The sequence below is a fragment of the Tursiops truncatus genome, chromosome X (assembly GCF_011762595.2).
Source record: "Tursiops truncatus isolate mTurTru1 chromosome X, mTurTru1.mat.Y, whole genome shotgun sequence".
Classification (NCBI taxonomy): domain Eukaryota; kingdom Metazoa; phylum Chordata; class Mammalia; order Artiodactyla; family Delphinidae; genus Tursiops; species Tursiops truncatus.
In genome coordinates, this window is record NC_047055.1 from 100,977,219 (window position 1) to 101,001,085 (window position 23,867).

Here is a 23,867-nt window from a genome sequence, read left to right on the forward strand (position 1 = left end):
TATTGTACAGCACAGGGAAATATAGCCATTATTTTGTAATAACTTTAAATGGAGTATAATCTATAAAAATATTGAGTCACTATGTTGTACACATGAAACTAATATAATGTTGTAAAACAACTATACTTCAATTTTAAAAATGGATGAAAATGGTACAAGAAGCAAAGTCCCATGCCAATCTCACTCATAAACACATAAGAAAGAATTCTGAAACAAATTTTGCCTAACTAGATCCAGTTGTAAGCGAAATAGTTTTAAGCTTCATGCTGTCTTTTCTTTCTTCACTCACTGCTTTGGATATTTTGTGCAGTGTTGTGGCTTTAAATATTCTTTACATGCTAATGGATTCTCAAAATATTATCTCTAATACAGACCTCTGCCCTAAACTCCAGAACTGTATATCCACCCTTCTGTTATGTCTCTATGTGGATATTTAGTAAGCAGCTCAAACATAACATACTCAGATTCGAATTCCTATCAAACCTACCCAACAGTTTTCTCCGTTCTCATTCATGTCAACTCATTCTTTAAATTTCTCAGGCCAGAAACTTAAGGTAATCTTGGGCTCTTCTCTTTCTTCACCATTCTCTCTCCAGCAGATCAGAAAGGTAGTCTTAGCAGATCTAACTGTGGTCTGGCAGGCAATAAGAGGTATATAAGCCACTCATATTTTTCTTTATGAGCAAGATTATTTATTTATTTATTTATATTTTTGCGGTACGCGGGGCCTCTCACTGTTGTGGCCTCTCCCGTTGTGGAGCACAGGCTCCGGACGCGCAGGCTCAGTGGCCATGGCTCACGGGCCTAGCCGCTCCGCGGCATGTGGGATCTTCCCGGACCGGGGCACGAACCCATGTCCCCTGCATCGGCAGGCGGACTCTCAGCCACTGCGCCACCAGGGAAGCCCGAGCGAGGTTATTTTTTATAGCTCTTTATACTTTGTGTGTCCTTAAGGAAAAAAATATCAAATGTCTTGGCCTCTGTCTATAAATCTGCTGTCACCATAAAGAGATATTAAGCTTATGCTCCAGATGATTACAGAAGGCAGATTTTTTTTTACATGCTGTCTCTTCACCTGTCTTACTGCTAAGGTGTAAGTATAATTTTTAGCAAAACTATGAGGCCAATGAAAATGCACCTATGTATTAAATTACTGATCAGATTATTTTTATGGACTAAGATTTTTGACATGTCTAATTTTAATGAAAAGTAGATAAAGAAAGTTACTATAGGTAAAGAGTATCAATAAAATGTTACTAACTTCTGAATTTTCTTTAAAATTATAGAGTTAATGAACTTAGAATTAGCCGAGTTCTAATAGTTAACTTCCTTTTTGGCATATAAAAATACTTAAAATAATTTTTACTTCTCTTCTTCCTACATTGTTCATACATAAACTGCAGAACCTAGTACTTGTAAAAGTAGTCTCTACCGGCTGGATTTGTTTGCTCAACTTCCATTTACTCCTTCACTTATTAATTATAGTTGTCTTGTTCAGTTGCTAGAGGGGCAACTGTGAGATTAAATTGGCGTAAAAGAAGAAATTGGCAGTGGTAAAGTAAAGGCAGTAAATGTAAATTATTCTTCAACGTGTTTGGTAACAAGAAACGGTAATTGTGTGATGGAATGGAGGTGGTAACTAATACTAGGGTGGTAATCATTTTGCAATTAATAAATGTGTCAAATCAATACCTCGTACACCTTAAACTTACACCATGTTATGTGTCAAATATATGTCAATAAAGCAGGAAAAAAAAGAATTAGCATGTGTTTGATAATGAAAAAATATATTTGATGATAAAAAAGGAGAGAGAAGGGCCAGTTTCATGAGTAATAGGATAGAGGTAATTTTACACCTAATTGACTGTCAGAACAGTGCAGATTTAAGCCTGTTTGTAATCTGGGGGAAGATCCAATAGAGATATGTTCTTAATATGTAAGAGCAAGGTCTTACAGGAGAGGATACCTGAGCAAAAATGGAAGGATGATCTTCGGGAGTGAAAAAAGAGAATTGAGATAATATGAAGATAATTTCAGGTGAAGATTAGGAAGACTGAGAAAATTTACTCATGAGAGACTCCATACCTGGGAAGGGAGCTAACTCTTCTTTAGGATGTCTTAGGTTGGTGGCATGAAGAAGTGGGGGTGGGAGAATAGAGGACCAGTGCCTTTGAGAAAGTGAGAGTGGAAAGCATTTGGAATAGGAGCTCTTCTGTCGTAGAGAGGAATTCAAAATAAGCAGAAGTGTTAACGAACGGTACAGTAGACTCAGTAGTAGTCAGTAAAACAGTTTGCAGTGGAAACAGTCAGTTATTGTACCTTTCTCCCATAGTTTCCAACAAAATAATCATCTTATTCTCAACCATACACATACAATCATGTGGACAATCAAAAGAAAAGGGACTTTTATTTCCATTATCTTCAGTTAATGTATCCAGTATCTCTAGGATGTATTTGATGATATCCCGAAACAACTAAGAGACTGGTCTTTGGAGTCTTACCTTCCAATTATACTCATATTTGGAAGTCATTCATTTTGTATTCATATTTCCTCCACCAGTATGTCACTGTGTCCTGGTGCATCTAATTTGAATTTCATGTTTTTTAAAAAAATTTATTTCTTGAACTTACCCAATTTTGTTTGGATTCTTATTTCAACCTTATAGCTATTGGCCATTTCCCCCAAATTATTGTAATCAGGATCAGCTACTTAATTTTTAGGGCCAGTACAAGAGGATATGCAGGTTCCTTGTTCAAAAATTAAGAATTTCAGGAGAATGACAGCAAAACATGAAACCAAGCTTGAGTTCTTATAAGCATGGAGTACTGCATGACTGCACAGGCTGCCAGCCCATGATGCCAGCCCCAATTGTTACTTTATATATTTGGTTAATTTTACACCTAAATTGGTTTTGAATATATGCAGGAGTTACAGAACTTAGACTTATTTCTACAGAACATCATTATTTAAAAAGATTTCAGTGAAGATGATAGACCAATGCTAACTGCTTTAGTATTTTGAAAGGTAGAATTTTAATCTAATTCTTAGAGTATTAACTATGGATGTAGTTTCTAGGATTACATTTTTCACATTTTAAATTTGGTGCTTTCTTTCCTTACTTTGGAAGAAAGGTTATTGGATATCTTGAATTTTGACTTTCCTAGGTAAATGCTCTGTGTTAAAACTGTCATCTTTATGTAAAAAATGCACCGCAAGCAGACTGTTAGACCAAACATCTGTGCTCAAGGTGACTTTATTTTTGAGCTGAGTGGTGGACTATGCAACTTGCTCTCATAATAATTTTAATTGAATGATTGGTCAAGAGTGATTAGATTTTGAAGGAAAAACTCACCTGTGTAATATTTACACACAGACAATAAAGCCAATAGCCCAGCCCTCTTTAACGTAAGAAAAATAGACAAGACAGTATTTAAATTAGAAAAGAGTTTTGCTCCTCTATCTTCTCTATCTTCTTTTGTAATATAAGAAATATGTATATATTTGTCTCTGCCCCTGGTTCTTGACACATAGCTCCTAAAACCCTTGTAAATAGAGATGGTAGGAAGAACATTTGTTCTGGTATTTAATCTTTGACCTCAGTTCCTGACACAGAAATCCTAAGACCTTTGTAATTTCCTAAGTGATAGGAGCATCTGACACTGAACTCCTTGGAATTTACTGGGTGATAGGAATATCTTTTTTTCTAATGATGTGGCTCTTGGTGCACTCCTAGATGGGGGCTGGTCACCGGAGAGACCAAGCCAAAATTAGAAGCTTGGATCTTTCATGCCTACCCCCCCATTCTCTGGAGAGGGGCGAAGGACTGGAAATGGAGTTGATAATTGATGACACATATGTGATAAAGCCTCCATTAAAAATCCCAATAGTATGGAGTTCAGAAAGCATCCAGGTTTGTGAACACATTAACACTGGGAGGGTGACATGCTCCAGCTTCACAGAGACAGAAGCTCTTGTGCTTGGGACCCTTCCAGACATTGCCCTATATACCTTTTCAGAGGATTCATCTGAATCCTTTCTTTTCCTTCTAGCTTTATTGAGACATAATTGACCCACAGTTTAAGGTGTACTGCATAATGATTTGACTTACATATATCATGAAATGATAATCACAACAATATGTTTAGTGAACATCCATCATCTCATATAGATACAAAATTAAAGAAACAAAAAAAATTTCCTTGTGATAAGAACTCTTAAGCTTTATTCTCTTAACAACTTTCATATATAGCATACAACAGTGTTAATTATATTTATCATATTGTACATTATGTCCCTAGTACTTATTTATCTTATCCTTGTGAGTTTGTACCTTTTGACTACCTTTATCCAATTCCTCCTCCTCCAACCCCCTACCTCTGGTAGCCACAAATCTGATCTCTTTTGATATGAGTTTGCTTTTGAAGTATAATTGATCTATAGCACTGTGTTAGTGCCTGTTACACAACATAGTGATTCGATATTTCTGTACATTTTTTTTCTTTTGTAGGGATTTTTACATTCTTAAAGAAATTTATTGAAGTATAGTTGATTTACAGTGTGTTTAATTTCTGCTGTACAGCATAGTGACTCAGTTATACATATGTATAACTTCTTCATATTCTTTTCCATTATGGTTTATTACAGGATATTGAATATAGTTCCTTGTGCTATACAGTAGGACCTTGTTGTTTATCCATTCTATATATAGTAGTTTGCATCTACTAACCCCAAACTCTCAATCTATACATTTCAAAATGGTCACCACAATAAGTCTAGTTATATGTCTCCACACAAAGATATTACATAGTTATTGACTATGTTCCCCACACTGTACATTTCATACCAGTGACTCATTTATTTTGCAACTGGAAGTTTGTACCTCTAAACATCCCTCACCTGTTTCTTTCCACTTCTAAACCACTCTCCTGCTATATCTTCTTTTATTATCTGAGAAAGGTTGTCTTTCTTTTCCTACCATCAGTTATGTGAGTTACCTTGATTCTTGTGTTTAATAATATTTTAAGATTCATCTTGTATTTTGAGTTTGATTACACTCTGGATACAGAAACTGAAATATTATATAACTTTCACAAGAACAAAGGACAATGGTAAATGTGTTTCATTCTTATTTTAATGATCAGGAATCATAAATATTTATTTTTTTTATTTTTGTCAGTAGTAATTCCATCATTATCCTTAATTATAATTTAACCTACTTTAGTAAATAGTGTTTCCTGGGTCATTTGCATTAACATTTCTGAAATGTTTATATAAGACAGTAGTTAAATTTTTCTTCTGTGTTTATAACAATTAGAGCATTTTAGCTTTTCTGGTCTAGACACAAAGGGATACACCAACACACATACACACATGTATAGTTGTGTATATATTTATATATGCATGTATATAAACAAATTTATACTTGCATTTATTTTTATATCTAATTAAATGTAAGTATTGTATATTCACACTAGATAAATTGTTTTTGCTTTGGTAGAGCATTAAAATTTTTATTAATGAGGGTGATTACAAATATATATTTATGTATTTTTGTAATAACTTTTTTTTAACATCTATATTGGAGTATAATTGCTTTACAATGGTGTGTTAGTTTCTGCTTTATAACAACACGAATCAGCTATACGTATACATATATCCCCATATCTCCTCCCTCTTGCGTCTGCCTCACACCCTCCCAATCCCACCCTCTAGGTGGTCACAAAGCACCAAGCTGATCTCCCTGTGCTATGCGGCTATTTCCCACTAGCTATCTGTTTTACATTTGTTAGTATATATAAGTCCATGCCACTCTCTCACTTCACCGCAGCTTACCCTTCCCCCTCCCCATGTCCTCAAGTCCATTCTCTAAGTCTGTGTCTTTATTCCTGTTCTGACCCTAGGCTCTTCAGAACCATTTTTTTTTTTAGATTCCATATAAATGTGTTAGCATATGGTGTTTGTTTTTCTCTTTCTGACTTACATCACTCTGTATGACAGTCTCTAGGTCCATGCACCTCACTACAAATATCTCAATTTCGTTTCTTTTTATGGCTGAGTAATATTCCATTGTATATATGTGCCACATCTTCTTTATCCATTCATCTGTTGATGGACACTTAGGTTGCTTCCATGTCCTGGCTATTGTAAATAGAGCTGCTATGAACATTGTGGTACATGACTCTTTTTGAATTATGGTTTTCTCAGGGTCTGTGCCCAGTAGTGGGATTGCTGGGTCGTATGGTAGTTCTATTTGTAGTTTTTTAAGGAACCTCCATACTGTTCTCTATAGTGGCTGTATCAGTTTATATTCCCACCAGTGGTGCAAGAGTGTTCCCTTTTCTCCACACCCTCTCCAGCATTTATTGTTTCAAGATTTTTTGATGAGGCCATTCTAACTGGTGTGAGGTGATACCTCATTGTAGTTTTGATTTGCATTTCTTTAATGATTAATGATGTTGAGCATCCTTTCATGTTTTGTTGGCAATCTGTATATCTTCTTTGGAGAAATGTCTATTTAGGTCTTCTACCCATTTTTGGATTAGCTTGTTTGTTTTTCTGATACTGAGCTGCATGAGCTGCTTGTAAATTTTGGAGATTAATCCTTTGTTAGTTGCTTCATTAGCAAATACTTTCTCCCATTGTGAGGATTGTCTTTTCGTCTTGTTTATGGTTTCCTTTGCTGTGCAAAAGGTTTTAAGTTTCATTAGGTCCCACTTGTTTATTTTTGTTTTAATTTCCATTTCTCTAGGAGGTGGGTCAAAAAGGATCTTGCTGTGATTTATGTCGTAGAGTGTTCTGCCTATGGTTTCCTCTAAGAGTTTGATGGTGTCTGGCTTTACATTTAGGTCTTTAATCCATTTGGAGTTTATTTTTGTGTATGGTGTTAGGGAGTGTTCTAATTACATTCTTTTACATGTAGCTGTCCAGTTTTCCCAACATCACTTATTGAAGAGGCTGTCTTTTCTCCACTGTATATTCTTGCCTCCTTTATGAAAGATAAGGTGACCATATATGCGTGGGTTTATCTCTGGACTTTCTATCCTGTTCCATTGATATATATTTCTGTTTTGCTGCCAGTACCATACTGTCTTGTTTACTGTAGCTTTGTAGTATACCCTGAAGTCAGGTTGCCTGATTCCTCCAGCTCTGTTTTTTTGCTCAAGATTGCTTTGGTTATTCGGGGTCTATTGTGTTTCCATACAAATTGTGAAATATTTTGTTCTAGTTCTGTGAAAAATGCCAGGGGTAGTTTGATAGGGATTGCATTGAATCTGTAGATTGCTTTGGGTAGTAGAGTCATTTTCACAATGTTGATTCTTCCAATCCAAGAACATGGTATATCTCTCCATCTATTTTTATCGTCTTTAATTTCTTTCATCAGTGTCTTATAATTTTCTGCATACAGGTTTTTTGTCTCCTGAAGTAGGTTTATTCCTAGATATTTTATTCTTTTTGTTGCAGTGGTAAATGGGAGTGTTTTCTTAATTTCACTTTCCAATTTTTCATCATTAGTGTATATGAATGCTAGAGATTTCTGTGCATTAATTTTGTATCTTGCTACTTTACCAAATTCATTGATTACCTCCAGTAGTTTTCTGGTAGCATATTTAGGATTCGCTATGTATAGTCTCATGTCATCTGCAAACAGTGACAGCTTTACTTCTTCTTTTCCAAATTGGATTCCTATTATTTCTTTTTCTTCTCTGATTGCTGTGGCTAAAACATCCAAAACTATGTTGAATAATAGTGGTGAGAGCGGGCAACCTTGTCTTGTTCCTGATCTTAGTTGAAACAGTTTCAGTTTTTCACCACTGAGGATGATGTTGGCTGTGGGTTTTGTCGTATATGGCCTTTATTATGCCGAGGAAAGTCCCCTCTATTGCCAGTTTCTGCAGGGTTTTTATCATAAATCGGTGGTGAATTTTGTCAAAAGTTTTCTCTGCATCAATTGAGATGATCATATGACTTTTCTCCTTCAATATGTTAATATGGTGTATCACATTGATTGATTTGCATATATTGAAGAATCCTTGCATTCCTGGGATAAACCCCACTTGATCACGGTGTATGATCCTTTTAATGTGCTGTTGGATTCTGTTTGCTAGTATTTTGTTGAGGATTTTTGCATCTATGTTCATCAGTGATAATGGTCTGTAGTTTCTTTCTTTGTGACATCTTTGTCTTGTTTTGGTATCAGGGTGATGGTGGTCTCATAGAATGAGTTTGGGAGTGTTCCTCCATCTGCTATATTTTGGAAGAGTTTGAGAAGGATGGGTGTTAGCTCTTCTCTAAATGTTTGATAGAATTCGCCTGTGAAGCCATCTGGTCTTGGGCTTTTGTTTGTTGGAAGATTTTTAATCACAGTTTCAATTTCAGTGCTTGTGATTGGTCTGTTCATATTTTCTGTATCTTCCTGGTTCAGTCTCAAAAGGTTGTGCATTTTTAAGAATTTGTCCATTTCTTCCATGTTGTCCATTTTATTGCATAGAGTTGCTTGTAGTAATCTCTCAGATCCTTTGTATTTCTGCAGTGTCAGTTGTTACTTCTCCTTTTTCATTTCTAATTCTATTGATTTGAGTCTTCTCCCTTTTTTCTTGATGAGTCTGGCTAATGCTTTATCAATTTTGTTTATCTTCTCAAAGAATCAGCTTTTAGTTTTATTGATCTTGCTATCGTTTCCTTCGTTTCTTTTTCATTTATTTCTGTTCTGATGTTTATGATTTCCTTCCTTCTGCTCACTTTGGGTTTTTTTTTTTTATTCTTGTTTCTCTAATTTCTTTAGCTGTAAGGTTAGGTTGTTTATTAGATGTTTCCTGTTTCTTAAGGTAGGATTGTATTTGCTATAAAATTCCCTCTTATAACTGCTTTTGCTGCATCCCATAGGTTTTCGGTCATTGTGTTTTCATTGTCATTTGTTTCTAGGTATTTTTTGATTTCCTCTTTGATGTCTTCAGTGACCTCTTGGTTGTTAAGTAGTGTATTGTTTAGCCTCCATGTGTTTGTATTTTTTACAGATTTTTTCCTGTGACTCATATCTTGTCTCATAGTATTGTGGTCAGAAAAGATACTTGATATGATTTCAGTTTTCTTAAATTTACCAAGGCTTCATTTGTGTCCCAAGATATGATCTGTCCTGGAGAATGTTCCATGAGCACTTGAGAAGAAAGTGTATTCTGTTGTTTTTGGATGGAATGTCCTATAAATATCAATTAAGTCCATCTGGTTTAATGTGTCATTTAAAGTTTGTGTTTCCTTATTTGTTTTCATTTTGGATGATCTGGGGTGAAAGTGGGGCGTTAAAGTCCCCTATTATGATTGTGTTACTGTCGATTTCCCCTTTTATGGCTGTTAGTAATTGCCTTATGTATCGAGGTGCTCCTATGTTGGGTGCATAAATATTTACAATTGTTATGTCTTCTTCTTGGATTGATTCCTTGATTATTATGTAGTGTCCTTCTTTGTGTCTTGTAATAGTCTTCATTTTAAAGTCTATTTTGTCTGATATGAGAATCGCTTCTCCAGCTTTCTTTTGATTTCCATTTGCATGGAATATCTTTTTCCATCCCCTCACTTTCAGTCTGTACATGTCCCTAGGTCTGAAGTGGGTATCTGGTAGATAGCATATATAGGGGTCTTGTTTTTATATCCATTCAGCCAGTCTATGTCTTTTGGTGGGAACATTGAATCCATTTACATTTAAGGAAATTATCGATTTGTATATTCCTATTACCATTTTCTTCATTGTTTTGGGTTTGTTATTGTAGGTCTTTTCGTTGTTTTGTGTTTCCTGCCTAGAGAAGTTCCTTTAGCATTTGTTGTAAAGCTGCTTTGGTGGTGCTGACTTCTCTTAGCTTTTGCTTGTCTGTAAAGGTTTTAATTTCTCCTTCAGATCTGAATGAGATTCTTGCTGGGTAGAGTAGTCTTGGTTGTAGGTTTTTCTCCTTCATCACTTTGAATATGTCCTGCCACTCTCTTCTGGCGTGCAGAGTTTCTGCTGAGAAATCAGCTGTTAACCTTATGGGAATTCCCTTCTGTGTTATTTGTTGTTGTTCACTTGCTGCTTTTAATATTTTTTCTTTGTGTTCAGTTTTTGATAGTTTGATTAATATGTGTCTTGGCGTGTTTCTCCTTGGATTTATCCTGTATAGGACTGTCTGTGCTTCCTGGAGTTGATTAACTCTTTCCTTTCCCATATTAGGGAAGCTTTCACCTATAATCTCTTGAAATATTTTCTCAGTCCCTTTCTTTTTATCTTCTTCTTCTGGGACCCCTATAATTTGAATGTTGGTGCTTTTAATGTTTTCCAAGCGGTCTCTGAGAATGTCTTCTGTTCTTTTCATTCTTTCTTCTTTATTCTGCTCTGCAGTAGTTATTTCCACTAATTATCATCCAGGTCACATATCTGTTCTTCTGCCTCAGTTATTTTGCTATTGATCCCTTCTAGAGAATTTTTAAATTCATTTATTGTGTTGTTCATCACTGTTTGTTTGCTCTTTAGTTCTTCGAGGTCCTTGTTAAACGTTTCTTGTATTTTCTCTATTCTATTTCCAAGATTTTGGATCATCTTTTCTATCATTATTCTGAATTCTTTTTCAGGTAGACTGCCTATTTCCTCTTCATTTGTTACGTCTGGTGGGTTTCTGTCTTGCTCCCTCATCTGCTGTGTGTTTTTCTGTCTTCTCATTTTGCTTAACTTACTGTGTTTGGGGTCTCCTTTTCACAGGCTGCAGGTTCGTAGTTCCCATTGTTTTTGGTGTCTGTCCCCAGTGGGTAAGTTTGGTTCAGTGGGTTGTGTGGACTTCCTGGTGGAGGGGACTAGTGCCTGTATTGTGATGGATGAGGCTGGATCTTGTCTTTCTGATGGGCAAGTCCACATCTCATGGTGTGTTTTGGGGTGTCTGTGGCCTTATTATGATTTTAGGCAGCCTCTCTGCTAATGTGTGGGGTTGTGTTCCTGACTTGCCAGTTGTTTGGCATAGGGTGTCCACGTGTAGCTTGCTGGTCGTTGAGTGAAGCTGGCTCTTGGCATTGAGATGGAGATCTCTCAGAGATTTTCGCCATTTGATATTACGTGGAGCTGGGAGGTCTCTTGTGGACCAGTGTCCTGATGTTGGCTCTGCCATCTCAGAGTCACAGCCCTGACGCCTGGCTGGAGCACCAAGAGCCTTTCATCCACATGGCTCGGAATAAAAGCGTGGAAAAATAGAAATAAATAAAGTAAAATAAAGTTATTAAACTAAAAAATAAAAAATAAGAGAAAATTTTTTTAAAGTAAAAAAAAAAAATGGACAGACAACCCTAGGACAAATGGTAGAAGCAAAGCTATACAGACAAAATCACACACAGAAGCATATACATACACACTCACAAAAGTAGAAAAAGGGAAAATATGTATATATATATATCTTTGCTCCCAAAATCCACTTCCTCAATTTGGGATGATTCATTGTCTATTCAGGTATTCCACAGATGCAGGGTACATCAAGTTGATTGTGGAGATTTAATCTGCTGCTCCTGAGGCTGCTGGGAGAGATTTCCCTTTCCCTTCTTTGTTCACACAGCTCCTGGGGTTCAGCTTTGGATTTGGACTCGCCTTTTCGTGTAGGTCGCCTGAGGGCGTCTGTTCTTCGCTCAGACAGGACGGGGTTAAAGGAGCCGCTAATTCAGGGGCTCTGGCTCACTCAGGCCCAGGGGAGGGAGGGATACGGATGCGGGGGAGGCCTGCGGTGGCAGAGGCCAGCGTGACGTTGCACCAGCCTGAGGCGCGCCGTGCGTTCTCCCGGGGAAGTTGTCCCTGGATCCTGGGACCCTGCCAGTGGTGGCCTGCACGGGCTCCGGGAGGGCAGGTGTGGATGGTGACCTGTGCATGCACACAGGCTTCTTGGTGGCGCAGCAACAGCCTTAGCATCTCATGCCCGTCTCTGGGGTCCACGCTGATAGCCGTGGCTGGCACCCGTCTCTGGAGCTCCTTTAAGCAGTGCTCTTAATCTCCTCTCCTCACACACCAGGAAACAAAGAGACAAAAAAAAGTCTTGTCCATTCGGCAGCTCCAGACTTTTACTCGTACTCCCTCCTGGCTAGCTGTGGCGCACTAGACCCCTTCAGTCTGTGTTCACGCTGCCAACCCCAGTCCTCTCCCTGCGATCTGACCGAAGCCCGAGCCTCAGCTCCCAGCCCTCGCCCGCTGCGGCAGGTGAGCAGACAAGCCTCTAGGCCTGGTGAGTGCCGGTCAGCACCGATCCTCTGTGCGGTAATCTCTCCGCTTTGCCCTCCGCACCCCTGTGGCTGTGCTCTCCTCCGTGGCTCCGAAGCTTCCCCCCTCCGCCGCCCGCAGTCTCCACCTGCGAAGGGGCTTCCTAGTGTGTGGAAAGCTTTCTTCCTTCACAGCTCCCTCCCACTGGTGCAGGTCCATCCCTATTCTTTTGTCTCTGTTTATTCTTTTTTCTTTGGCCCTACCCAGGTACGTGGAGAGTTTCTTCCCTTTTGTGAGGTCTGAGGTCTTCTGCCAGCGTTCAGTGCGTCTTCTATAGGAGCAGTTCCACGTGTAGATGCATTTCTGATGTATGTGTGGTGAGGAAGGCGATCTCCATGTCTTACTCTTCCACCATCTTGAAGGTCTCCCGATTACGAATTTTTTTTAGGAGTTTCTTGTCTTCACATTTCTTATAATTTAGTGGTTGAACTCCTACCTCTAAAGTTAGAATAGCAAAAGGGAAAGTTACTATTTAAATGAAAAACATCTGATATTAAGACCTAAAGACTAATCACTTGCAATTTTTAAATTAGTAGTATAGATTGGTTAAAGTAGCCTTTTAGGAATGAATTTTTCGATAACAAAATTTTCTTTTAAATTTGTTATCTGTGTACATTTTCATAAAAATTCTTGGAGTTTTTCTCTTTCTTAAAGTGAGACTTTTGAAGTTAGACTTGTCTATAACTTTTACTTCTGTCCGTCATAGCTTACAACTAATGTTTAATTCTTATAACATAAAGTATGGTTCTCAAGGTAATATTCATCTGTCTTGTCCATCTTACTTTTCCACTCTAGATTCTTTTTAAACCGATTTTCTTGTCAAGCTGCATATATTCTTAGGGTTGAATGATCAAAACTGTTCTTTAATAGTTTAATTTAGTTTAATAATAGTTTAATTTAGTTTAATTTAGTTTATCTAATAGTTTAATTTAGACAATTTGCCTAAATTGTCACTAAAATTGCTTGGTGCTAGTAAAAATTACTTTCATTTTTTTAAAAGAAAGAAATGGGAGAAGGAACAGTAAACAACTTTGCATTGTATTCTAGTATCTTAGAGCCATCCATGTATGGAATGAGGAATACAGATATTTTTCAAATTCATCCAGGTGTTTTTTAAGTCATAGAATACACATATTCATTAGGGAATTTCCATTGCAAGTATCAAATAAACTTCAAGAAGTGCTTTATTGCCTCTGCCTTAACAACTGCATATTGTTTTCTGACCTGCATTGAGAAGTGGCCAATTCAGTGGTACTTTGCCCTTCCCTATTCTTTGTTGTGAGCCCAATTAATTGCATTTCTCTGTATTATTTAATTCTTATTTAAGGCAACTTTTCTTTCAAACTTCACTCTTGATAATTCTTCTCAAATCTGGCTAGTCATCAAAATCACACAGATGGAAGGGTTACAGGAACTTTAGTCTATATGTTATTCCCTCTGACTACCTTTGAATTTCTAATTTAGTAGAATTTGATTGAGCCTGAGAACTGTAGTTTGAAAAGTTCCTCTAGGTTCTGATGATTATTCAGGTTTAGAACTCTGGCCTTGACCTTTACCTGAGCATGAATTGTTTTAAGGCAGTCCGATTTCCTAATGTGCCCTATGTCTCAGAATCATTCCCAGAGTGGACCATTAACTTTATTACATCCATCCACTGCTCTTTAGAGCTGAGTGATCTCTTTATTCCAGAGATGAAGCTCATTTTCAACACCTGAACAATTAAACCAAGCAGGGATAACAGTGGTTCTCCTTCAAGGCCACAGTTCTCTGCTGGATTAGAATGAGCACTTTCTAGGAAATCATGCCAAACTTTTGATGGCATATAAAGGGTGTTGCTATATTCCCCAATATACTACCTCTTTTTTCCTCCTGGACCACATTTTAGATGGAACAGACATTCCCTGTGGGACCAGTTTGAAAGACACTAAGCCATTCTGCATGGCTGTGGTAACCATTGGCTGTAACTTAATTTTCAGCTGTTTCTGACTTAGGAGAAATGCAACAACCCTACACGTGAGGGCCTACCAACTGAGAGCTGGTTGATCCTCTCCCACTCCAAACAACTGCAGCACAGTGGATTTCACCTACAGATGATAAGATACCACTGAGGGGAGCAGATAGAGGAGGAAGCTAGAAACAGTTTATGTCTATTTCATCCAGCTTAATATCTCACAAGAGCATTCAGTGGCAGACAACCCTGGTCTCTAACAAGGAATTAAGTGTAATATACCACTTTGCCAGTATTTATCTGTTCCCCATGCCTGTATCAACACACATGAGTCTTCTTTCTGCACTCCCAGGATACTGCTCAGTAAGTTTGGCAAGTAAAAGCAAAAGCAGCTGTTTTCTACATCTTGTTCCTGCTGTTTAAGGTGTGCATCCCAGCCAAATGAATCATATCACAGCCAAAGACCCCGGCAGGAGTTCCTTGCTACAAATCTGTATCCTTTTCTATCTCATCTACTTGAAGAACAAAAGATTTGCAAGCCTTGTAATAATCTTCAGACACAATAGTGCAGCTATTTACTGAGCTATACCTGAGGTATTTTTTAGTAAAGTGTGGATAAGTAGTGTGGCAGGAAGCCATAAACACACTCTGTCTTACACTTTGACTTCTCCAGAACCATGGAAATCATCTGAAGTATTTGTGGTCAATAAGTATTGTTAATCGTCATGCATATGGAAAGGATGAAAAAGGATCAGTCATCCCAGACATCCCAGGAGAGAGAGGTATTTTTCCAGTTTCTCAGATACCACATCTAGTTGGCACCAATCTGAGTATAATTTAACCCTACTGGTGATTGACCTTAGAGGTCAACAGAGTCTAGAGCATTTTATTTCAAGGGAAGCTGTACACTGGCTTCAGACTATGATGGGCCTACATCACAGTAAAAGAGATCCAGCAGAGATCACTAATGTACATCAGAAAAGCATCATCTCTGGTTATTGAGGCTATATTTGAGACTACTGCCTGAAGACTGAAAACTGTTTTACTCATAGCCAAACCTTGTAGCCATCCTTAGCTGCTCTGTAAATGGGGCTGTGAAGGATGTACTTCCCACACGTCATGTGAAGTCCCGGAGACCAGAAACTCTGTGCAGGCTTATCCTGAAAGTCTGAATTCCTGAGTGGAGAGTTCGACTAACCCCAAGAGGTCTTCCACTCTGAGGTTGCTGTCACCTGACTGTGTCCAAGGGAAATCACAGCCCTTATCTGAGGAATACCAAGTTGCCAGTTCATTTACATGACAGTAACACGTTGATACAACTTGATACAACTGCCAGTCTATCTGCAGTTGGTCTCAGTAGGTTCTCCCTCGGCATTGGCGTAATTACCTCCCCACCTCAGCTTGGAAGCACAACCTGCAGTTTTTCTAATTGGGACACCTTGCCTCCCCCTACCTATACATGCATTAGGGGAGAGTTGCTGCATTTGTAGCTTTCTGGGACAACAGAAGCAATTGCCAGAAATCAACTAAGTTTTTCAGTGGCTACATTCCTACTTTTGTAGGATTGCCACTCATTGCTTCATTCTACAACTTGATTTTACTGCAAGATTTGGATTTTTACTCTTATATACACTCTATGTTAGCGGTCCCCATCGTTTTTGGCACCAGGGACCAGTTTCATGGAAGACACTTTTTCCGGGGCAGAGGTGGGGATATGGTTCAGGCAGTTACGTGAGCGATGGGGAGCGGCAGATGAAGCTTTGCTCGCTCACCTACTGCTCACCTCCTGCTGTGTGGCCCGGTTCCTAACAGGCTGTGGGTCTGCAGCCCGGGGGTTGGGGACACTTGCTCTATATGTTACTTAAACTTGTGGTCTTAATCCTGACCCAGCTTATCCCTAGACTCTGATTCTGTCTCATTCTGTATCAGGAGAAATTTTCTATGATAGTTCAATTATTTACAAATTATTATCTATAAATTATTAATTGCCTAAAGTCTAGAGCAGTATTATGAGCCCATGTACAATCAGAGAGTACCTTGGCATTGGTTCAGAGAAGCTTTACTGACCAGGGGGGCTTCTGAAGTTACCTTGAAAAGACTGGGGTTAGATGAACTCTGTAGATTCCTGCTAGATTTACTGTATTATACTTCCATCGCTTTCTTTTTGAAGCTGAAACAATATATCAGTTTGCTCCTGTCAGGGCAGAAGACCAATTTCATTTGTCTACCCATGAAGATGAATGGATGCAGCAAAAATCCAGAAATGTCTTAGATATATTACTGTACAGCTCATTGACCATTCTATCAGTGCTTGACTTGAAAGTCATGGCTATCTGATGTCAAGTTCCATTGATAACGTTATTCCTAAACATTACTTTCAAGTATGCTTCCCTCAGAGGTCACAGAAGAACTTCGGTGACCTGCAAAGACCTAAAACAGATGAAGTTCCAATTAAACATGACACCAGTGGTTTTAACGTTTATAATCTTTTCCTGTAAAGGAAATTATAGGGAGCTCCATGCACATGGTTTGGGAGTTTTCCTGACCAGTGGGGTTAAACCAAGTGACATTAACAAAAATAAATCTAGAGGCCCTTGTAAATAATGTAATATTCTTTTATATTTAAAAACTCTGTTGAGAGTCCACCTGCCAATGCAGGGGACACGGGTTCGTGCTCCGGTCCAGGAAGATCCCACATGCCGCGGAGCGGCTGGGCCCGTGAGCCATGGCCGCTGAGCCTGCGCTTCTGGAGCCTGTGCTCCGCAACGGGAGAGGCCACAACAGTAAGAGGTCCGCATACCGCAAAAAAAAAAAAACAAAAAAAAAAACGACTGTATACAAACACATGTGCACATCTATGTAATTATTTATAGCCTCTCAAGCACATTAACAACTATGCCACAAAAAGCAATTGTGCCAGAACGCCTTATGAGTTAAACCTAAAGTGGTTAAAGCAACAGTTTTTATTTATTTGGTCTTTCTTGTCCAAGGAACACTGTGTAGGCCCTTGTTTCTTTAGGAAAAAGTAGGACATACTAACTTGAAAACAAGAAAAAGCAACAAAGTGAAGCTTTTGATGGTTGCTGGGACTGTGAGTAGTTGTAAATTCTCCTCCCTGCTGTAAATTATCTTCTCCCTCTCCTTTTCTTTTAATCTCCATTTAATTCCCTTTTCAAAATATTAGCTTGATTCTTCTTGAAAAATATTTCCTCAGCCTGCTAAAAGCACCCCTAACCACGCAGAAATGTTATACGCAACTTTGTGGAGATCTATTATTTTTCTTCTACGATACAGAATCTTGAGAAATGAAATGCTCATCTCTCATCAACCCCAAAGAAGTCCAAGTCTACGGTGAGGCCCAGGGTGTTCCTTACATTTCACCTTCTTTGAGGATGTTCTCCTGCCAGTTCGGAACAACTAAAAGTTGGGAGCACCGGTTTCTGAGGCAAATAGAACATTCCTAGGTTTTAAAATAATTTCTGACATTTTTATGGCATCCTTCCTTAAAGACCTTCAAATTATGCTTCAGAAATTTTAATTGTTCACTGAAATTATCTGTTAGTAAGCAAAGTGTTGCATTTGATAGTAGCAGTAGTCCACACATGGAACATCAGTAGATGGATATAAAATGTGTACTTTGCTGGCCTTTGTATAAGACAAAGACATTGACATATCTATTTTAAGTCTTCTAATCATGCTGTTCTACTATAATTCTCAGTGTTTCAAATGTAGTTCCTAGGCCCTTCATTATCTGTGTCTTCATGCCTTCCATAAACCATTTCCTGTCTTGCACCAAACCACATTCTCGCTGTTCCTCATAGCCATCTTTTTCCTCTTCCTCTACTTCAGTTTATCAAGTGCTGAATTCATGGACTGTGTCAGTAGTTTGCTGCGTAGTTTGAACCAGATAGGACACAAACATGAAATGGTTTTGCTTCAAGCAGATGGTTTATTCATCTTTTTATTCATCTTTCTTACTGGCATCCTGAGTATATTCCATTCCTTTCTGGTCTCTGTGACATGAACAAAGTTAAGTTTAGTTCAGCTTAAAATTTCAATCTCATATTCAGTTTAGTGTTGTCTCCAGTTTAAGCCCAAGTGAACTGCCCTGGTAGGGAAGAATGATCAGTTTCCAGCATCTTCCCTTACCCCACCTGGGTGTCATTATTCTACATTGGCCTGGGAAGTAGGAATGAAGGAAAGTGAGCAAATGTCTCCTCTTAAGTAGCATTTTGTGGTGTTCATGTATTATATGTAATAAGGACACAAACATTTGCTTTCTTTGGGGTGCAAGTGTGGGCTCTTAAGAGGTCTTACAGAAGCTCTTCTGTTTTCCCATTTTTTTTTAACAAGAAAAACATGCTCTGTAATGTCTTCAATTGTCTTTATCCTGGAGTATTCTTGCTCCATATGCACTGCTCCTGTTGGACAGCTCAAACATAGCTGCCTCCTTCAGTGTCCAGTTGACCTACGGAAATGTTTTTGCCACACCAAGCATTGGGAAGTACAAGATGCCTCTTCTCTTTACTATGCCGTCATTCCAGATCCTTTTTTAAGCCCTCAGTAGTCATAGAAAGCACATAAAGCATTCAGCTGCATAAGCAGAGTCCAAGTTGGTTAATTAGAAGTCATCCTATCTACTTTGTACTCCCAGACTCTATAAATGATGGTCTTAGAGTGCCCCTCATTTGCTTGGGGCAGAAGGGTTGAAGTACCGCTGTTTATACCTCCTTGGGGAGTGAACAGAAAAAACCATCACACTGTCTCCCTGGGCCACGGATTCACTGTGACTATGATTCTCTCCTAAATTTTCAGAGAGGTTTAGAATAAGTGAGACTGGTGGAGTAATGATGGAAAGGCCAGTTTTCTACCTCTTTTGTAAACCCTTTTGAGATAAGTCTTATTTCCATCTCTTAGAATGAGAGAAACTTAGTACTTACTGTTTACAGTTGAAGACTATAGTGAGAATTCTAAAGTAACAGAGTCCAACGTGTTCATGACCATAATAGTGGAGCTTCAGAATAGTTCATAAATTAGACAGGAGGAAACAGCTAATCAAAAGTGTTCTCAAACCCAGCAACGTAATTCAGTCAAATTGAGTATTCTTTTTCTTTTTAATTGAAGTATAGTTGATTTACAGTGTTGTGTTAGTTTCTGCTGTACAGCGAAGTGATTCAGTTATGCATATATATACATATATTATTTTTCATATTCTTTTCCATTATGGTTTATCACAAGATATTGAATATAGTTCCCTGTGCTATACAGTAGGACCTTGTTGTTTATCTATTTTACATATAGTAGTTCACATCTGCTAATCCCAAGCTCCTAATTTATCCCTTCCCCACCCCTTTTCCCCTTTGGTTACCAAAAGTTTGTTTTCTATGTCTGTGATTCTGTTTCTGTTTCATAAATAAGTTCATCTGTGTCATATTTAGATTCTACATATAAGTGATATCATATGATATTTGTCTTTCTCTTTCTGGTTTACTTCACTGAGTATGATAATCTCTGGGTACATCCATGTTGCTGTAAATGGCACAAATTGAGTATTCTTATTACTTGGTACTTGAGCAAATTACAACCTCTTCTTGGATGACAAAGAAAAACTGAAAGGAAATAGTTGCATTAAGTGCCTGGCCCACTGAACTTCAAATTCCAGATAATAGAACTTCTGGATCAGGACAGTCTGTGCAGTGCAGTGTGGCTGTAAATAATGCAGATTAGTGGCCTCTCTTGGGTCTCCATGTTAGTTCCTGAAGAGCCAGGGGAGTTGGATTCGGTTTTAGCACATCTCTTATCGGACTTCCACCCCCAGCCACTGTCCATGGGAAAATAGTTAATCCTTATTGTTTTACCTTGGGCAAGGTAGCAGCATTCAAAGTGGCAATTAATGCTGTCCCCCAAGCAGAAATTTCAAGGATGTATAGTTGTTTTCCTTTATATGCATCAGAATTTGGGACACAGCGTTTTTTTGCTTTTGTTTTTGTTTTTTTAGTTCATCTACTACAAAAATCACTCAAAGAAATGAGGTTTAATTTTAACATTGGCTAAAATGTTTCACTACTTAGGGAAAAGAAAACAGAACAATGCTGGAGATCAAAACATTTGACATATCCAGCTCTCATTGACACGTACTTATAAACAAAAAGATAAGTAAAATAAATAAGTGTATCATTTACTAAAAGATGATCATAACCCATATTATGATATTTTTGTAAAATCAGTCATCTGACATCCATTCTTCTTTCTTTATTTCCTAGAAATATTAATAACATTTTTAAAACTCCTAGGTAATTTTTCTCAACTAAGAGCCTGAAGTTTTCTTCGTAAATTGAAACAGAACAGGCAAGAATCTATAATTTTTGAGAAAATCCCCACTCCAGACTTCGGAGAAGTCAAATGTCTCTCAAAATCCCAGCCCACTAAAAAGAATCCCTTTTTTGCCTTAGGGCCAAGGGTCAATTTTTCAATGTTAGGCCTGAATCTATCGAGTAATTTGAAAAGAAAACCTGAGAGCACCCTGATGCCTGGCACATAGTTAGGCATTTGGAAATTACAATATGGTGTGATACATACTGAGACAGAAATAAAAGAGCAAGAGAGAACACCGGGTTTTAGGGACAGCCGCCTGGAGAGGGAGATGTCCACATTTCCAAGGTAAGACTCAAAGGATAAATGTAAATTAGCCAATAAAAGGAAGTTGGGCATGGGATTGTTCTAGGAAAAGGGAACAGCATGTTTAGCACCAAGTGTAAAGAGGAACATAATATATGCTGGGAAATGAAAAATAAATTTCTCTATAGCACCAGCAAGTAGTAGAAGATACCACAGGGACTGTGAAAGGACTTAGAGCCATATTGAGTACGGCTTTTATCCTAAGGAAAATAAGGAATCACTAGAAGATTAAAGCAGATAATTATTGTTATTTTAGGAAGAACATACTGTAGCTTCTTTGTAGATGAGTAGTGGCAGGGCAGGATTCCAGCCAAGAGTCCTGTACCATGTTTGAGGCAAGAGATGCTAATGACCTCAAGTAGAGTAATGGTGGTGGTGGGGAGAGGGAGAAAAGGACGGAATGAAGAAATATTAGGAGGTAGAAGAAAGGATTGGTGATCGATGGACTCACTAATTGCAAAATGGTGAAGGATATGATAGAAGAAGAGGAAATATCCAAAATTATGGCTAATAAAGGCCATAATTGTAAATCACTGAGATAGGAAAAAAGATACAGAGAAAGAGAAAAAGCAAGTTGGGGAGGTGGGACAGTGGGTCCATATTTCGTTCTGTTGTTGTTTTGATGGCTGTGGGACACCCAAATGGAATAGTCACTTACGACAGTATATATGCAAATGTAGAGATCAAAGGGGGAAATCTGGACTGGAGATGCAGAGTTGAGAGTTGTGAGCATATGAAGTGTAATTGTAGCTAAGGGTATGGATAGAATGAGAAGAAAGAAAAGCCTAGGACAGAATCCTGAAGGTTTATGGTGTAGGTGGAAATACTGAGAATACCTACCTTGCTCCTGCAGCATCGTAGGTCTTCCAGCTCCTTTTCCTTTGGTCCAGATGCTTTTAGCCTTGTTCTCACTTGAGTAACGCTGTGTTCCAAGTTGGCTTCATTAAAGGACATTGACATCTCCACTATATTTTAAACTTAAGAGCCAACATTTATGTTCTTCATATAATATCTAATATTCTTTATATAATATAAAAAGCAGGGTTCTTTTCAAAACCCTAATCATGGTCTGTGGGAAGGATAGTTCTTTTGTACCAGATAATCATGCCTACACATTGTATAATGAGGAAAAATCCTTGATTATGATGCATAACTTAAGAAATTCTCAATAAGTTGTCTGTCCCATTCCTTTTATAACTACTCTTTTAAAGGTGAGCAGATCCTTCAAGGGAGACTCTGCAATCTGTTCAGCATGCTATTTATACTTAAAAAGTGTTAAATTATCCTAATCATGCTTATAGTAACAATCAAGATTAATTGCAGCTATATTAGGGTTACTTATTATTTGTTCTACTTCAGCAGTAACACAAATCCAATTGCACAAGCAATTTCCATAATCCAAATTGTGAAAGAAAGTAGAGGCAAAAAAAAGGCCATGCATAACTGGTTGAAATAGAATTTAAAATAAATCCTTAACCAAATGGTTATCTAAAATTCTGTTTTTGAAAAGGAGCTGATTCTGAGCGGATTGTATATGTGTCTCACTGGTAGAAGTGGATTATCTATCTTGAATTGGATTGTGATGACGATGACCCTATTCTAAGTAAACCAAATCTCTTGAACTATATAATGAGATCAGGAGGAACATTCGGCCTGAGAACAACAGATTGCAATGACGGAGATGATTTCACTAATGTTTTTCCCAGCCTCTTTCCTTGATGTACATAATACTGTGCTTTTGTCCTGCAGAGATTCCTGATCCTGCAGTTCTGTGTGCTAATAACTCTTTTTTCTTATTCTGATTTTCATTTTTATAAGTAGAGCTGAATGAGTGGCAGGAAGCTGCGAAATCTATCTTATAAAAAGGTGATGGGGGTAGAATCTAGAATCTTCATTTGCCTTGCAGAAGGATCGCAGAAAAACTATCACCAGTAAATATTGAACTGATTCATTCCTGTTTCTTCTTTGTTTAGGCCGTGAGGAGGCAAAAGTTGCTTGAACAGAGTATCCAGTCTGCCCAGGAGATTGAAAAATCCTTACACTTAATTCAGGAGTCCCTCTCATCCATTGACAAGCAGCTGGCAGCTTATATTGCTGACAAAGTGGACGCAGCTCAAATGCCTCAGGAAGCCCAGGCAAGTAGAACCTGGAATGAGCTTCTTTTCTTTTGTTTTTATTATCCGAACAAGACATTAGTAACTTTCTAACTTAAAATTTATTCATCTAGTTGTGCAAAGGGTTATTTGATCAACTGATTGGACTATTTGGAGGTAAGGGGAAAAAGGATCTCTATATTAGTACTCTAAGATTTATTTTTGAACGTACATAATGGAGGAATTTGAAATAGAGACACTTAAAAGACCAGGGCAGTATCACACTGAAGTCTGCTGTTTATCAATATTTTCAAACTATACTTGAGCTAGAGGGAAACCGTAGGAATGTCAAGTTTAAAGAAAATACTTTTGGTGGTAGTATTAAAAATGCAGCATCAAATATTTTATTATCAACTCATCTTTATCTTGGAATTAGAATTCATATGACCTATATTCTACATTTAATGTGTTGCAAGTAGTTAATAACAAGAAATTAGAGATATAAATTTGCATTTTATTACTAATACTAATATGTCTATACTCATATTTACTCACATACCTATACATTCAACACTTTTCAATCTGAATTATGAAATGTGTTAAACTAATTTTTCTAGAATGAGAGTTAAAATAGGAATGAAAATAAATCTAAGTCAGCTTTATACCAAGTAAATTTAGTCTATATCTAAATTAACTTTCACCTTGGGAAGTAATGCTGTATTTCTATTTTTAAATAACATTTACATGTATGTAAAATATCATAAGAATTATTTAAATGTCTTTAGGATTCTCTGATAGTAAGGTACTATCAGATAGCTACTATATCTACAGTAACTATAGATAGCTACTTTTCACATCTTATGTACATAGTATGAACCCAATACCCAAGGATAA

General features: G+C 37.8%; 1 protein-coding gene across 1 annotated transcript in view; it reads left to right on the top strand.

Annotated features, from left to right (window-relative positions):
- LOC141277574 (dystrophin-like) overlaps positions 1-23,867 on the top strand; it is a 119,465-nt gene that overhangs the window by 34,791 nt on the left and 60,807 nt on the right. Inside the window, exon 6 of the mRNA XM_073798898.1 lies at positions 22,854-23,015. Within this exon, the coding sequence (XP_073654999.1) occupies positions 22,854-23,015 (162 nt within the window). The remainder of the gene's footprint in view (positions 1-22,853; positions 23,016-23,867) is intronic.